Source organism: Drosophila sechellia, chromosome 4 (genome assembly GCF_004382195.2).
Source record: "Drosophila sechellia strain sech25 chromosome 4, ASM438219v1, whole genome shotgun sequence".
Classification (NCBI taxonomy): domain Eukaryota; kingdom Metazoa; phylum Arthropoda; class Insecta; order Diptera; family Drosophilidae; genus Drosophila; species Drosophila sechellia.
In genome coordinates, this window is record NC_045953.1 from 223,638 (window position 1) to 241,353 (window position 17,716).

General features: G+C 34.2%; 2 protein-coding genes across 6 annotated transcripts; one reads left to right on the forward strand and one right to left on the reverse strand.

Moving 5' to 3' along the window:
- Window positions 1–1,719: 1,719 nt before the first annotated feature.
- On the reverse strand, window positions 1,720–14,066 carry LOC6620289. 2 transcript variants are annotated; one of them, XM_032723916.1, is made up of 6 exons: window positions 13,864–14,066; window positions 10,350–10,511; window positions 10,104–10,283; window positions 9,449–10,043; window positions 6,519–6,736; window positions 1,720–6,461 (listed from the first exon to the last, which is right to left on the reverse strand). In XM_032723916.1, the coding sequence occupies exons 3-6, from the start codon at window positions 10,162–10,164 to the stop codon at window positions 2,944–2,946; spliced, it is 4,392 nt and encodes a 1,463-aa protein (XP_032579807.1). In that variant the 5' UTR covers window positions 10,165–10,283; window positions 10,350–10,511; window positions 13,864–14,066; the 3' UTR covers window positions 1,720–2,943. The 2 variants fall into 2 exon arrangements, with proteins under 2 accessions (XP_032579807.1, XP_002044497.2); XM_002044461.2 differs by lacking the exon at window positions 10,350–10,511.
- A 786-nt stretch (window positions 14,067–14,852) lies between these two features.
- On the forward strand, window positions 14,853–17,716 carry LOC6620290 (adapter molecule Crk). Of its 4 annotated transcripts, none has more exons than XM_032723954.1 (6): window positions 14,856–15,090; window positions 15,157–15,279; window positions 16,377–16,596; window positions 16,656–16,784; window positions 17,174–17,275; window positions 17,336–17,716. In XM_032723954.1, the coding sequence occupies exons 1-6, from the start codon at window positions 15,059–15,061 to the stop codon at window positions 17,558–17,560; spliced, it is 831 nt and encodes a 276-aa protein (XP_032579845.1). In that variant the 5' UTR covers window positions 14,856–15,058; the 3' UTR covers window positions 17,561–17,716. The 4 variants fall into 4 exon arrangements, with proteins under 4 accessions (XP_032579847.1, XP_032579846.1, XP_032579845.1 ...); XM_002044462.2 differs by having other exon boundaries at window positions 14,858–15,090; window positions 16,392–16,596; XM_032723955.1 differs by lacking the exons at window positions 16,377–16,596; window positions 16,656–16,784 and having other exon boundaries at window positions 14,854–15,090.

Consider the following 17,716-nt stretch of genomic DNA (forward strand, 5'->3'; position numbering starts at 1 on the left):
TACAGCTGTGTACTTTTATATATATTAATTTGAACACACAAAGATAAAGTGTGGCAATATTAAATCTATATCTATCGACTGTCTATGGTTTTTCGCAAAATCAACACTAAGAAAACTAAATGATGATCAACACATCCTTCAGGATCTCTCTTGGTGCTTTCAGAACAACTCCAACCGAAAACATCCTCTAAAAGGCACAAGCAGAAGACCGAATAATAGAAAAATGCAAAGCCGAGCAGAGCTTATAGCCATTATAGAGGCCGTAGAAACTCACGAAAATAAAAGAGGAAAATTCTGCATATGTTCAGACTCACTTTCCGCATTTGAAGCTATTAAAAATCTAAACAACAGCGATCACTACACATCTTAGGCTCGCAACATACTACAAAAATTCAATACCAAATTTAAACTCCTTTGGATAATAGGACTTGTTGGAATACCAGGAAATCAACTCGGTGATTGCCAAGCAACAAACCAACCACTTACAACTATTGAAAACCTTAACACACAGGACATATGTACATTCGTAAATATTTAAAAAACGAATACTACAAGAAATACCTAACATACATCACAAAAACATCAACTTGGTTTCAAACATCCAACCAAAATCTTCTTAAGAGACTCATGCACTTCCACGACCAAACCCAACAGACAACCTGGAACACCTGTTGTCCACCTGTATCCATCTTAGAAACCATAGAAGCAACATTTTTAACAATACCAACCCAATAGGGCTCCTTTTAACTTCCACACCGTCAAACAAATTAAATATCCTTAAATACATTAAAATCGTCTATCTGTACTACCAAATATAATGAAACATTAACAAGATTATTCTATCCATCTAGATGTAAAATATGGTATAAAACACTAGCTGAAGGCCTCTGCTGCCATAGCTCTAATTAATTCGCTAGCTCGTTAGAAAACAAGAAAATCTATATCCAAAAAAAAAATATAAATAAACAATATTAATTATGTACGAATTCTAGCCATGGTAAGCATACTTTAAAAACATCGAGGTAAAAACAAGAGAGAACACTAAAGCCGAGTTTTTCTCTCATATACTCGGTACTCAGGTAAAAAAGCGTGATAGAAATTGACTAATTCTACACGCTCTAACTAGCGGGGTTACATTTATGATTGGACATTTACGAACATAACGAATGGAAGTTAGAGTGTACCAAGCGACAGACCGACATGACCGTTTTTAAATAAGAATACATCCACTTTATATTTTTAATCGAATCACGTATACACATTTAATCTATGACTAACGGTAAACATTTAATTTACAAAATAATTATATTCCAAGTAACAGTGTTTCTACTTGTTACTCCGTAGAGTAAAAAGGTATACTAGATTCTTTGAAAAGTATGTTTCTAATCTTGATAATTTATTTAACAATTTTCTCATATTATTCCTTAAAATCCCTAATATAGATACCATAGAAAAATGATTAAATTTCGTGTTCGCATTCGCACTAGCTGGGTAACGGGTATCTGATAGTCGGCGAACTCGACTATAGCATTATCTCTTGCTATATATGTATACGTTATATTAGTGTGATTTGTATAATAAAATTACATGATTTCCCGACCATGTTCATCCACCTGACAAAATACCCTTAATAAATAAAATTGGTCAAAATATCCAATATAAGTTACCTTAAGATACTTATATTCCAAGCCTTTTTACTAAATAATGAGTAAAGATATGTAAATGCTGTATTTAATATTTATTTTTTCTTGGCTAGCTTATTTAAGGTAATTACATTCAAGAACATGCATACATGTTGCTTCTTTTTTAATGTGTACAAAGTTTATGAATAATTATAATTCAGAAATATTCTTTGTAAATACTTATCATTTTATTATTCAGAGAAATTAATATTCCATATAGATGTAAAAGTATGTACAGTGCATCTTTAATATTAATAATTTATGTATGGCTTCCTAATACGACAGTTTGACGATGCTGCCTAGAAATATTAAAATTATATTCTTACAAATGAATACCTTATTATAATTATTTATAAGGATCCGTATATTTTTGAAGATTTTAACAATAGAAAATGCAATAGCCTTAACTAATCAGTACTATGTAATTAATGTTTAATTGTAACAGGCTTTTTACTTATATTAAACGAATTTAGATTTGTGTATTCTTAAGAAAATCTTTTAGTTTTTATAAGCCGATAAATAAATAAGAAATACTTATTTTACATGAAAGCAATTATTTCTTTTATGAACTTTTCACTGACAAAATTATATGTTTTGTCTTTTTTTCCATACATATGCGAACAAAATAAATTATTTTTTACAAACAACTTTGCAAAATTCTTCTGAAATGATTGTACAAAATATTTTAAAATCATAATTAAAAATTAATTCAATTTCGTATCCTGTATCTTAACGCATACTTTTATATAATAAATTTAATCAGTACGCTACATTATAAATATGTTTTCATGGAGAAATACTGTGATCATATTTATTCATTATTTAATTAATATATACATATTTACTATGTAAATAATAAATGGCTGGAGACGTAATGACCTAATATACACTTGTGAATGCATTAATTGTTTTATGAAATGGATTTCGAACAAAATGCAATGCGAAAATCAAATATGGAGTTACGCATTAAAACTTTTTAAAATGAAATTTTAAATAAATATATATTTTTTAGAGTAAGCATTAGATAATTATATATCGAATGATAGGTATACTGAAAATACGCATATATAGATTTAATTTTGCTTTTCGCTAGTTTTGTTATATATTTATATATCACAAGTTTGAAGATAGTTGAAAGTGTCTATTTTACTACTTATTGACATAAAAGGACAATCAAAACCGCGTTTGATTGATAGTGAGTTATAAAACAAGATAGTTATCGTTATGACATGCAAAGCTATGAGTCTCGGAATTAAAAATCTTAGCAATCGATGCCATTTACAGTCGCACTGCAACTTTTAAGACGAAGGGATGAAACGGCAGTCCTTTCTGAATCTAAATTACTTCCGTTTTGAACAGAATTGGGATCGTCTATGGACCGAAATCGTAGAAAGCCTTGGTCTGCTACAAGCATACTATCAGAAGCACTGGATGTCGTGCATGAATTTGAAGATGCAGACGCCACGGAAGCCGATGAAGTCGTGCATAACTCCGACCTATGCTTTCCATTATTTGGCATATGTAATTGTGCGCGATAATTTGAATTTTTAGTTGCCGCTGCTCCAACAAGTGATGATGTTTTTGCATTCATAGATATAGAATTTGGTGCAGTATCTTCAACAGGAATTACAGAACCATGATCGTTATTTATCAAGTTTGTACACTCTACATTATTTCCCGATATAGTGTCATCTTCTTCATCTTCTTCATCCTCGGAATTATGACCATAAGGTAACTGCTGTAGATGGTTCTCCCTTATGGGCATACTTTTAAACAGTTCAGTTTCACTCTCCAATGACCTTAAGTTCGAATGACGTCCATTTGCTCTCTGGTAATACCGTGGTCTGTCTTTATCTGGTATTCCTAACGTCTGCGCTCCATTGGCGACTATTCGTTGAGTTTCAGCAGACGCAACTGGTGACTCAAGGGTTTGACCTAAAGCACCAGCATTGCCTACGCTGCTAATAGTACCACTTTTGCAAACGCCGTTGAAATATGCGCGTTCAAATGAATTGAAACTTGCAAATCGCCCACCACCTCCCCCATTTGACGAAGAGCACGAATTAGCTGAGTTGGAACTGCGGCGCTCATGAGTCTTGCTTTCAAAGACATGCCGTTCAAGTGCACCGTTAAACTTTTTTTCGCGCCCATTTGTTATTTTTTGTCGGTCTTGAATACACTCACTGTTTGGCTGAACATTGTGAACTGATTTTTCTTTAAACACAGGTCGCTCAAAGATGTTAAATTCATATCTCTTGTTTTCCTGCTCTAGTGGTTCAGAATAACAATTGTTTTGCAACAATTCTACTTGCTGCTGCAAAGCCCCAGAATTTGAGTTAAATGAAACTCCATTTTGATCGTAAATATCTCTTCGCTTTTGTTCAGTTGTTGCAATTGCAGTACTGTGCAAACTGAAATTTGGATTTTCGTAATGATCTGGTCCTGAATCTGTCATGTAGTCCGTACTCATATATGTCGGATGCTCTTGAAAACGCATTTGATTTAATTGATGTTGTTGATTTAAAGTACTTCCAATCGACCCCGTATCATATGGCCTTTGGTACATAGGCTCCTGTAGTTGATATTCACAAGGACGACCGCTTGAAGTTGTAGCGGTTGTTGGTCCCATCGAATTCAGGGCGTAACTGTCATCATAAATAAGTTTTCCTGTCCGCATTGTGTATGTATGAAGATTCGTATTTGCATTGCAAACAGCTGGGTAGTCAGTTTCAAAATGCTCCTGACTAGAGCTTGATGTGCATGGAAGAAAAAAATTTGTCACATTTGAGTTATGGGTGCCTGTGCCGTTTCCAACATGTTTTTCTCTGATTGCATTGTTAGGTGTACCACCATCTTGGCCATATGCACCCATACCAGAACCAATCATGCGAACATCGCCTGCAACGGCACTCAAAGAATCGTGCCCAACACTTGTCTTTAGTCCAGCTACCCAGGACATTAAAGTAATTATAGCTATCTCTATCAGACGCAGAGAGAACTGATATCCCCATTGCAGCCAGTCGACATCGACAATACTTGTATGACGACATGAAATATATATAGCACCGAATATTTGAAGGGCTGCCAATAGTACAAACAATAGAGCTGTGGCAATCGTAATGTGAATGGCGTAAGACAAATTTTGATAGCCATGTATGTAGTTTTGAGATTTGCTGCGAAGAATGCGTTTTAAAATGCGGTATATGTAAAGATATAGCAGCCCTAGGCTCAGGCATATAAAAATATAAATTATCTGACATATTAAAGTCAATACCCGGGGCGGTGGTGGCAAAATTGCCGATGGAGACATTGTAGCAGTAGGCTGGCCTTGTTGGTTATAAAGTTGCTGCCGACGAAAGTACTGCTGTTGCTGCTGTTGTTGAAAATATAAGTGATGATTTTTTAAGGTATAGGATTCAACATAATGCAATGTAATGCAAAGTACAACGTGGACACCGCAACCCACAACAACAGTCAGCGGTCTTATCAGAGCAGAGTATCTATTATTTTTGTGGTTTAGAGACTTAAGGAAGAGAAACAATATAAGAACAGAGAAAGCAACTGTTAAAAATGTGGACGGTAGATTAAGAAAGAGCTCTGAAGTAAATAAATTAAAGCTACCATGAACATTGTATGCATCAAAGCAAAGGAAAAATATTCTCAATATGCAGATCACAATCAGTATCAGATTAATACACACAAAATATGCCTGTGCGAACAAATGTGTAAGCTTGTTATAGGTGAGCAGTTTGTAAAGCGAATATACAGATAAAATAGTGAAAAGTACAACTGACAGATAGATGTGAATATTCCATGCCCATGCCCAAGTTGTGTGTACTGTCGCAGCTGCAGCTGCCCCAATAGCATTCTGGTCGGCTACGCCTGTACCAAGCTCCCTAATAGTGTCCGTTGTCTTTCCTGTATGTCCTGGCTGACCCGCATTTGTGGTGGCGTAGGAAAATGAAGTAGCTGATACATCTCCTATTGCAGCAGCTGCTGATGGCGTCGTTCCTGCAGTCGCATTCTCATAATACTCCAACTGCCCGGGGTGGTATTTGCTATGATTAATGTTAGGACTAACCACGGGTGGTGCATCAGCATCTATAATTTCCTCGTTTGATGTTGATTTTTCGATCAGTACAATTGGTGAAGAGGGAGGTTGCCGCAATGTAATTATGGGTCGCTGAGTTACCTGCTTCAATAAAACCGGTGGTATGTCACCATTTTTTGATCCCAGAATACGTCTAATATTAGGTAAAACTTCCTGTTTCTTGTTTGGACCAATGCTATCCAGTTCATAGGACCCCTGTCCTTTTGCGCTACTTGCCTTTTCGTTTAAATATTCCTCCCCGCTGGTACGTGCTGGTGTGTTCAAAGCTTTTTTTCGTTCTACTACGGATGTATCTGATACTGTTCCATGGGAAAACTTTTCTTCGAGACGATTCTTTGCATCCATGCCAGCCGGGGCGTAATTTAAGTCCGTCATTGAATTGAGAACGGCGTCGTTATTATTGCTTCCCAGGTCTGGTGGTCGAATTGGTATTCGGTCTTGGCTGGGCATCAAACTAGGCGGTGGGATAGGACGCCTATTCACTGCAATTAAACCCTCGTTATTGGTACCACGTAGAGTGGGCTTGTCTGCAAATGGGTTTTGGTATTCTGGTGGAAGTGGAGGTGTGAAAAAGGCCCGAGACGGTGGAGAATATGATGGAATGTCACCAGGATACATTGGTATTGTTGGCGGTTGGGCTCCATTTATTTTTTTTAAAAGGTTGGGAACTACAAAGATATCACATTAAAGAACATAATCTTTCGAAATATTTCCATCGTACTTACTTGATGGTATTGGCGTCGAACTATGCTGTCCGACGTTCCTGTGACGATCTCTATCATGTGAATGGTGGCGATTTGGATTCGGGTATGTCGGATTGTTATTACTTTTTAGTATGTCTGCGTTGGGCGCAGATGTTGGCAATGCATGGTCCCTCTCCAAGTCTAGTTCATAATTTTTCGGACGTCCACCGACACCATGTTGTTGATGTGACGAGTGATATCTGAAAATATATACAGAATACGCATTTAGGATACGATTATAAGTATTAAAATATTGTTTACTTATTAAGGACGTTAAAAAAAAACAGATTTTTTTTCTTTGCCACATCGTCTTAATAAGGCGCAATAAGTTTTGTTTCTATTCGGGAGAAGATTTCGCTATAAAATCAATCAGTACAATAATAGGAAAATATATACATGTAAAACAAGAGATTTCCCCGACTACCATACCTGTTAGTCTGCGAGTGAATATGCAAACGGGAAATTACATAATTTTTCTGGGATATTGATAGATTTTGGGGAATAAAATGAGAATAAAATTTAAAAATGGTTCAAAAGTGTGGGCTTAACCGTTCTTATGTGTAAGGAGGGGCGTGGCCACAGTGTTTTTTGTTATACCGATAAAAAAAAAATCAAAACATTATTGAAAAGTGTGGGCAGTTTTGGGTGGTTTGTGGGGGTGCCTAAAATATTTTTGGCAAGTCAATAGAATTTTACAAGACTATCAGATCCCCCTTACTCAGCTAGTGTGAATGCGAACGTGAAATTAAGGAATAAAATAAGAAAAATATTTAATAAATTGTTTAAAAGTGTGGCCGTGACCGTATTGGGCGTTTTGCCGGTGAAAGGATGGGTGGGACTACACTGTTCTTGGTATACAGATAAAAATTGTCAAGACAAACATATAACGAAGAAAAGTTTAAACATTTTCCAAAAGAGTGGGCGTGGCAGTCTTCGACGACTTAAGAGCTTTAGTTGTGTGGCAAATCAATAGAAATTAATAAGACTAATAAAATTATGAAAAATTTCCAGACAAATTTCGAAAATGTGTGCTTAACATTTTTGGGCGGTTTTAGGACGTTAGAGAGCGCGTGGCAAAGTTTTTGTTGCAAATCGTTCAAAATTTACAAGACTATATGAAATGAATATGAAAAAATATCAACATACTTTTTCAAAAGTGTGGGCGTGGCAGTTTTGTGCGGTTTGTGGGCGTGGCAACATGGGTCAACAAACTTGCGCTGCGTCTATGTCTCTAGAATCTGGATGCTAAAACTCAACCTTCTTGCTTTTATAGTTCCTGAGATCGAGACGTTCATACGGACAGACGGACATGGCTAGATCGATTCGGCTATTGATCCTGATCCGGAATATAAATACTTTATACAGTCGGAAACGCTTCCTTATGTCTGTTGCATAATTTTAAGCGAATCTAGTATACCCTCAAATATACAAATCACGCGCCTCTCCGATAGAAAAACTTGCCTGAAATTCTCCAGCATTCCAGTATTATAGTAAACAAGAAATCCTGCAGTTTTGGGTTGTTACTAATTTTATTTAATTAAAAGGATTCTCGACATGGCTTAATAAATACAAAAAATTATATAAACTCATTCGAAACGCTACAATATAATATAATCAGGAGGACAAGGAAATAATCGTTAAGGACGTTTTTATTTGTTTTTTACTTCAGTTTCGAGAACAACATTAACAATAAACAGATTATAAATGGAGACTTTTTACGCCTTTAAATACAACACATTATTCGTTGTTTATGAATCAGAGCGAGACATTAATCATGAAGTGATAGGGTTTAAGCAAAGACACTAGAATAACAAGATGCGTAACGGCCAGACATTCGTTTAGCACTATGCAGCCACTTTTTCGGTGAAGGCCAAATTTGCTCTCTTTCCGCTCGCTTACGCTGAGAGCATAAGAAATCTAAAAATAGAATTTGCTTGCTTGTGTGAGTAAAAACAAAAGGCGAGAACGCGTATATGTGTGCGTGTTGTGCTAGAAGACGATTTTTGGGCCGAAATCAATTCTGATCGAAGAAACGAATTTACACATTTGGAGTTGTGGCCAATTTCGTAGCAATATGATGAAACAAAATAAAAATTCACGCCCTGACTATTATAATTATAAAATTTTTTAAATTCGTTTGTTAAGATCGCCGCTCGAATTAGCTAACTTTTACATATTTATATTTATGTTGATAATTAATTATGTGTAATATATATACACTACTTTTATCTGTGCACTAATGCTCAACAATAAATTTTTTTATACACATTTGTTTTTTATTATTTTTAAAAATATTTCAAAAACTTTAATGTGTATTTTACAAATATTAATAAAAAAATCAGATGGTGCCTTTAGTTTCCCGAAGTATTAAAAATTTAAGTAATAAAAATTAATAAAAATATTAAAACTGTTTATTGCAAAAGTCATATCTGGAGGCACGAAGTGCGGACACAAGCACTCAACAATCATGGCCTTATTATTTTTTCTCACGTCGCAAGATGAATACTCTAATGACAAATATGTGATGTACATAGATTCAGCTATTACTATTTCTAAGCTTTATTTAAATAATAATAACGTTGAGGCAATGCAAAACAAGAATTTTTCGCATGGTGCCAATTGATAAAAAATAATATAGATTTAAAGTCAACGAACTTCTAAGGTGAAGGGTATATTTTGTCAAATTTACAATGCATGAGCATACGTGTGCACACATACAGTTGTCTGCTATCACTGTATGCGTAGAAAAGAGCTGTAGCGCTCTCCGCTCTTTCTCTCTCAAACAAAAACTCGAGAGAGCCTGGAGCCACCTCTAGAGCCACGGCCAAAAAATCGCGTGCCAAAAATTTGTATGGCGTTACGCATCTTGTTATTCTAGTGTCTTTGGTTTAAGAGATTTTTCAACGACTTACCTCTGCGTGGTTAAAAATGGTGTTGCAACAGTAGTTAGACCTAATGAATAACTTGTGTCTGGTATGCTTCGTTTGGTTGTTGAGGTTGTACCATATGCTACTTTTATGAGAACAGCTGCAACACTACGCTCAAAATTATTTAATTTTTCCAAATAATCCTTTTGCACTATAGATGATGTCCCGGAAATCATATTGATTCCAGTGCTGTTGCTGAAGTTATGATTTCCATTAAACTTTTCTTGTGAAATGGTTCTGTTGTTGCCCGTTGTATTTCCTTCCTCCAATAATAATGATTTCGACAAGGAAATATGGTGAATTGCAATTAATAGTATAAATAAAAAATTGACATAACGTTGACGTGAATTCATTTTACGGGACAAGATAGGGATAAAAATGGAGCCCAAATATCTAGGCTTTAACCTGCTGATTTTGCAATTACATTCAGTGAACGTTTTATGAGCACAAAATAGTATAGCAGCTGGTGCGCTCACATCGTTTTTTAATACTGATATAGCGCATGTATTGGCCTTTGTGATTTCAATACTATTGTTCTTTAAATTTTTACTAATTTCCTTGTTATAATCATTTTTGCTGCCTAAAAAAGGTAAAATTCTTTAAATGTTGTGGGCACAGTTAAATATTAGTATATCCTTACCTGTTGTTGAAAAACTCTTTTTTTTCACATTGATTCGTAAGCAACGGTACGCTTCAGGCATGATATCGTATTTTATAATGTAAGTTGGTGACTGTATCGATTGCTAAGTCCACTAGGCCTTTTGCTGTATCGTGAAAGCCGTTTCTCACACCCAATAAAACCGTTGCATTTTGTGAAAACCTAATTAAATTTAAATATGTTATAGGTTGTCAGGTTTTATATTCATATATATATGTTATTTATTACAATTGTAGTTTTTAACAATCATAATTTTGCAGTGACTGGTATTAAATCGACTCTTTAAATCACAAAAATCAACATGCTTAGTTTTCAGCTTTTACATCTCCGGTTTATAAACACGCAATGGAATGACACACCGACATAGCCAGATCGCCTCGGCTTGTAATACTGAACAAAGAAACATACAAGAAACACAGAATAAAAAATATAATATACAGAATACAGAAATAGTTTATATGAAAGAGGTTCCTTCTATATTTGTAAATTTTTAATCAATAAATAAACTTGTTCTAAAACTAGGCAATTTCACTTCCAGGGGTCGCATAAAACAAGCACTCAACTCTACCTTTCCCCTTTTCCGAAAGTTGTCTAAGCAAAAAAAAAAAAAAACAAGAAGATTACAAACAAATTTTAAAACTGGGGCTGTTTTTTATACCGCTGCAAATTGGCCAAACTAATAATAATATTAAAATATTTTCCGATATTGTGGACGCGGCCGTTTTGGATAGGTTGTGGTTGTGTCAAAAAATATTTGGCCTAACAAGACATATAATAAAGTTAAAAATAAGCAAACCATTTTTCAAAGTTAAAGGCGTAACAAATTTGGGCGTGGCAACATCAGGAAACAAACTCGCTTTGCGCCTATTTCTCTTAAATTTGCATGCTTTATCTCAACATTCTATATTTTATAGATCCTAAGATCTCGACGTTAATACGGAGATAGCCAGACCGACTGGGCTAGTGATCCTGTCCAAGAATATAATTATAATTTAAGGGTCGGAAGCGATTCCTTTTAATTGTTAAATACTTGTAAACGAATCTAGTCTGGTTTTTTAATACTAAAAATACTTTTAAATAATGTGTTGAATAGTCGGTTATCAAAATATAGACTCGGTTCAGGCAAAAAGGACCGAGGCGAAGGAATTGAACAGTGAGGGTTTTTCTTACTTAGTGTTAGTATTTAAAAAAGCGGTAAGTGCTTTTAACAAATCTAGAAAGAGCTTTAAAAAGGCAGCGCCAAACTCCACAGGACTAAAATTTCATAATAATGATAGTGGTAATTGATGATACAGCCCTGAAGGGTTAATGGAAATGCTATATGGTAACCAGTACAAAGGCTGTAAGAAGCTTATAAAAATTAAACTTTTTTTGATAAAACCAAGTGAGAATTATCACTTGTGATGAATACTAGTTAGTGATATATCGCTGGAAAGGCGCAAATGCACCTTCAGGGCTATTAATATATACAGCTGCGGTTAAAATAATAGCACTACTGCAGGTGGAAAGTTGATTTCCTAAAAAAAGGTATTGGATGTTTATTTTTTTAAAGTCTGATTGCATGAATAATAAGTACCATATATTGTCTCTCTATGCAAGAAATTTTGACTCTCTCAATGTAACGGTTCTTTTTGTTTTTGGGCACTTTCTGCAAAAGGGCGCTAAATGAGGCGGTAACAAAAATAGCACTGACAACGTTTTTGCTGAATAAAATTAATAGGAGTGATTGCTTTGGGTTTTTTTTCGACAAATTTTGAAAAAAGGAGTTGCATTAAAGGTTTTAATTGAATTTTTTTTCGAAAGAAGCCCAAAAATTTTCTAGTTATGGGGTCGGGGAAAGCATTCTACCGTCGAAAAAAGGAATTTGATTAAAAACATGATCTCTGAAGGTAAAACCTACGCTAAAATGGGACGGTTTGTTGGTTTTTCAAACAAAATGATCCGCAACGCACTTCTGTTTGTCGAAAATAACGAAAAACCTGGAAGAAAGCCCTCTATGTCCAACGTGGAGATCAAGCGCTTGGTTCGGCAAAGCAAGAAGGAGCCTTTTAAGCCGGCGACGGAACTGAAGAAGGAGCTCCAGATAGCTGCAAGCGTGGAAACAGTTCGCAAACACTTAAGACAAAACAACCTTAATGTGTGCAGTCCCAGAAAAGTCCCGCTTCTGACTGCTAAGCATGTGGCAAAGCGAATCGAATATGCCAAGATACGCAAGGACTGGCCTGTGGAGAAGTGGCGCCACATTTTTGTGGTCAGATGAGAGCAAAATTGTGTTTTTTGGTTGGAAAGGCTCTCGGTCTTATGTTCGGCGTCCACCATGAGCTGAATATAATCCTCGCTTCACATTTAAGACGGTAAAGCACGGGGGATCACACATCATGGTATGGGCGTGCTTTTCATACTATGGAGTAGATCCGATTCATATGATTCAAGGCATCATGGATCAGCACATTTACACAGATATCCTGGAAAATGTGATGGCACTATATGCCGAGGATGAAATGCCGTTTTTTTGGGACATTTCAACAGGATAACGACCCAAAACACACGAGCAAGAGAGCTCGAAAGTGGTTTGAGCAGAAATCGATCCGAGTAATGAAATGGCCTGCTCAGTCACCCGACTTAAATCCAATCGAAAAACTTTGTGCGGACGTAAAAAAAAGGTACAATAACGAGGAACTTTGGTTTCATGGGAGATCGAGGATCAAGGATTCATGGAGCAAAATTCCTCAAAAACGGTACCAGGACTTGGTGGACTCCATGCCAAGAGGATACGCAGCTGTCATTGCCTACAATGGTCACGCAACCAAATATTAATATTCTTTAAACATAGTTCTTAAGATATAATCCATTTGTTGAACTCTTATTTTATTTTTTGATTTAGTTTTAGCAAAATACGAGAAACAGTGCTATTTTTGTTACCGCCTAAACTTGAAGGTTTTTTTTTGTTTTACCAATTATTTTTAAAATATCCATTAGATCTTTTACCAATTTTATTATTTCGATTGAAAATCATTGTAGTATTTAAGATTATTTAAAAAAATTATGAAAAAATGTCAGAAAATAGAGAAACGATGGGGCAAACACGAAATGTGCTTATGGTGCTATTATTGTTACCGCAACTGTAAATAACTAGAGATATGTCTAATAAAGAGATCTGATCACGAAGGCGTTCGGTTTGTGAAAATACCCGTCTTCCATTTAATTAATTATTCATTTATAAATAGATCAAAAGGTGGCACATGCCTATTGTCTTCATTCCAAGATATCGCAATTAATTAATAGAAAGATGAAAAATAATAAAAAAAGGTGATTTAGTTTAAAATTTATCAATATATCTGTACAAATACAATTGGTTTTATTTCCGCTTAAAACAATTTTGGGTATCCAAACATTTAAAAATATGCCCTCGCAAATCTCATATAGTTTGAATAGGAAATACTCGAGAAAGCCTCAGAAATCTATGCTTTAAAACGAAATTATAATCAATCAATATCTCCAAAATAAATGGAAAACAGGGCATATCAAATTTACACCAGTAAAAATTCCACAAATATAGTTTTAATCCATTCTAGCTAAATTTATATATTCGACCGATTATGTGTAGCCATATACACACACGATGTAGTATAAAATATAACCACTTTAAACATTACTTTTTCAATACCAATATTTAAGATAATAAGCACTAGTGCAAAGCAAGATATTGGCTTTTCCACTACAGATGAAATGGAATACGTACATGTATTCAGATGTCTACACATAAGCAAAATATGTTTATATATAAGGTTATACAATTGCATTTAATATCAGTTTATATTTGCCATTGGTATTAACACAAAAGTTTCCCCTATTAACACATTTTGGTAATATTATTGACAAAAACAATCCAGTTTATTGTGACGTCTCGACTTTTCACTAAATGAAACACACAACTACAAAATGGTGGATATTAATTCGATCAATAATCGGCAACAACGATATACATGCTTATATCTTGTCCCGTAGTCCATATAATGTGATGTTTTCCCTTACAGGGTATACGCACTAATACGCATTAGTCATATATTTTAATATTAACGCGCATATATCTACATTCTGAGAGTTAGATCAATGCCATGAGATAAAATAACATTCTTTATAATGAAGGTGTTACAGCTAAAAAAACAAAATGCGTGGCTAAATAAAATTTTATGCTTCGACTTACTAGGTTTATTTTAAAATAGTATTTTTTTTTAAACATACTACATAATTACTTTATTGACGCACAGGTCCTTGATGTATATTTTTGAATAGTTTAAAATACAAATCAATAAACAATTGTGGTATATTCTGTAAGGTTCTTAATATATTTTAATTTTTATTTTTTGCCATTCTTGAATCAATAGAATGTTGTGTGCCAACATATAATCCTAAAAGTTTAAACTGAAATGCAATTCCATAGTAAAACATTTTTTAGTATTATTCTTCCCATTATTGTTTTGATTTTTGTCGGTCGACCAGTTGCACAACGACTATATTAATGAAAATACAATGACGACGCAACTGACGGAAGGACATGGTAAACACCCAAAATCCCACCCTTTCAAGAAAATTTTTAAAGAACATGTTTTGTGCAGTTGCTCGGAGGATTTCAATTCAATCGGATGTGGTCTGTGCAACTGCCGCATTACAGTTCAACGGTAAAATATTGACATAAAACATCTAACTGGAAATTGTCGATCTAACATTATCGATAGTATTTCCAAAGTGTGGCCCAGCTAGATACACATATAAAAGGCAAATGTTTTAAGGGCAAAAATTCGAAAATGAAATCACTGAAGAATTCTGGTATATAATCGGCTGTATGCGATATTGGCAATTATATCACATAATTTCTATTTATTTAATCTCCACGGAATTTGTTGTAATTTGTGTAAGATAAACCTTAAACGGAAATGGATACATTTGACGTTTCTGATAGGAACAGGTAATTTAAGATCAAGATTGAACCAAAAACTATCAATTTTTTAACATCCAAATGTGTTCTTAATAGCTGGTACTTTGGTCCCATGTCTAGACAGGATGCTACCGAAGTTTTGATGAACGAACGGGAGCGGGGAGTATTTTTGGTCCGTGATAGTAACTCGATAGCAGGGGATTATGTACTTTGTGTAAGGTAAGTAAACAATATTAATACATTAAGACTTTTATTGCGTACTCATCGTTTGATTTCTATTAGCTTATTCTTATTTTAAAAATTAAACTTAAAATTGTATATAGTGAGAAATAATTAATGTCTGCCTTTCCTAATCGCAGTTTACCATGAAGGTTTATATAGAAATTCCTGTGTTTCCATTGCAAGCATGTATACGTGTTATATATATACATAAAATATTTATTTGTAATTTTCAAATATAAACAAATTTCTTACAATAAAAAAGGATATATTTTTTTTAATAGACCTGAGAGATAAAAGTAACATGAAAGAGAAATGTAAAATTTTTTATCAATTTTGGGTGTTAATTTAAAATATGTGCTTAAAAACATGTGCTTCATAATGTGACGGAAAGCTTAACATTTTTTTTTGTCAAAAACAAGGTATACTGATTTATTAAAAAGTATGTAACAGGTAAAAGAAAGCATTTCCGATAAAGTATATGTATATACCGTCCGTATGGACGCCGAAATCTCAGAAACTATAAAAGATAGAATAGTTAAGATCTAACGCCCGTAAACCGACAAAAACTGTCACGCCCACTCTTGTAAAAATCTTTAAAATTTTGTTTGTTTAATAACTTTCTTACCCAGAAAAATTTTGAAATTTCTCTTTCGCACTTCCACTAGCTGACGGGTAACTCGACTATAGTGTTCTCTCTTTTTTTTGTTTGACATTTAGATCCAATGGCAAGCCTCTACGGTCATAAAAATTAATTGTATTTCTTTAATTTAGTGTGGAATGTACCTTTAGGCCGATGATAAAATGTTAATGTATTGACGGGGTAAATAAATTGAAGAATTTAACGATGTAAACGAAAACAATTGCGAATTAAATGAACTTAATTTCTACTGTATGTCTCGCCATGCGGCATTTATTGAAGAACTAGATGAATTAACGTCTCAGAATATTCTTTTTGATTTTAAAAGTTCTTTATTTATATAAAATGTTTATACATTAGAAAAAAAAATAGATTTTCATATCTTTACTTGAAAGGAATTTTTGATTAGTATTTAAGGATTTTGCGCCTGTTATAAAATAATTGTTTACTTATAAAGATTTTTATTATTTAGAGAAGATACAAAAGTTAGCAACTACATCATTAACAAAGTTCAACAACAGGATCAAATCGTTTACCGCATTGGGGATCAGTCTTTTGACAATCTACCAAAACTCTTAACTTTTTACACTCTTCATTATTTGGATACAACCCCTTTAAAACGGCCTGCGTGTAGAAGGGTGGAAAAAGTAATAGGAAAGTTCGATTTCGTTGGCAGCGTGAGCATTTACACAATTATTCATTTTTGTAAGTAATTTAATTTTCTTATTTATCAAAGGATCAAGATGATTTACCTTTTCAAAGAGGTGAAGTTTTAACAATAGTTCGAAAAGACGAGGATCAATGGTGGACTGCGCGTAACTCCTCGGGGAAAATTGGGCAAATACCGGTTCCTTATATACAACAGGTGCGTAAAAGCAAATCCTCGGATTTTATATCCCTTTTTGTAACGGGTTTCCCGTTTTTAATTTGTTTGTTTTCTTATAACGCTATTATGTTAAAACACTACAATTGAAAGCTATTTTCACGTGGCTATTATTTGTGAAGTCGGTAAAACCTTTGTTGCGGTGTCGGATATTAGATTCTTTAAAGTCTGATTACAATCTCAATACATTATTAAGCATCCAAAAACCATTTGCAATGATAAAACTGACAATGGTCTAGCTCCATTGCCTTCAGCCTTCAATATATTCGTCCGCTCAAGTAGAGAAGGCCAAATTGCGATCGACCTTTGATAAATAAGTTAGTTAAAGGCATTGATCATTGACGAATCATTTTTAAATTTGTTCTTTTTAGTATGACGATTATATGGATGAAGATGCTATTGACAAAAACGAACCTTCCATTTCGGGATCTAGCAATGTATTTGAAAGTACTCTTAAAAGAACAGATTTAAATGTAAGTGTAGCAAAAAAGTATTTTTAAAAAAATAATGTCTTACATTTTAATTTATCGAAGCGAAAACTACCTGCATACGCCCGCGTAAAACAGTCAAGGGTCCCGAACGCATACGATAAGACTGCATTAAAATTGGAAATAGGTGATATTATTAAAGTCACTAAAACAAACATTAATGGGCAATGGGAGGGAGAATTAAATGGAAAAAATGGTCATTTTCCGTTCACACACGTTGAATTTGTCGATGATTGTGATTTAAGCAAAAACTCTACAGAAATACGCTAAATAGGAAGGAATGGAATAAATATTCCTTTCGATAATTTTAATTTTTAAGCTAATTGTATGAATAATAAGTTGTGCATACCAATTGTTACCATAATCAGAAAATTAAAATCCTTATAAGTGAAATAAAAATAAACGGGTACGAAGAACAAAATGGAA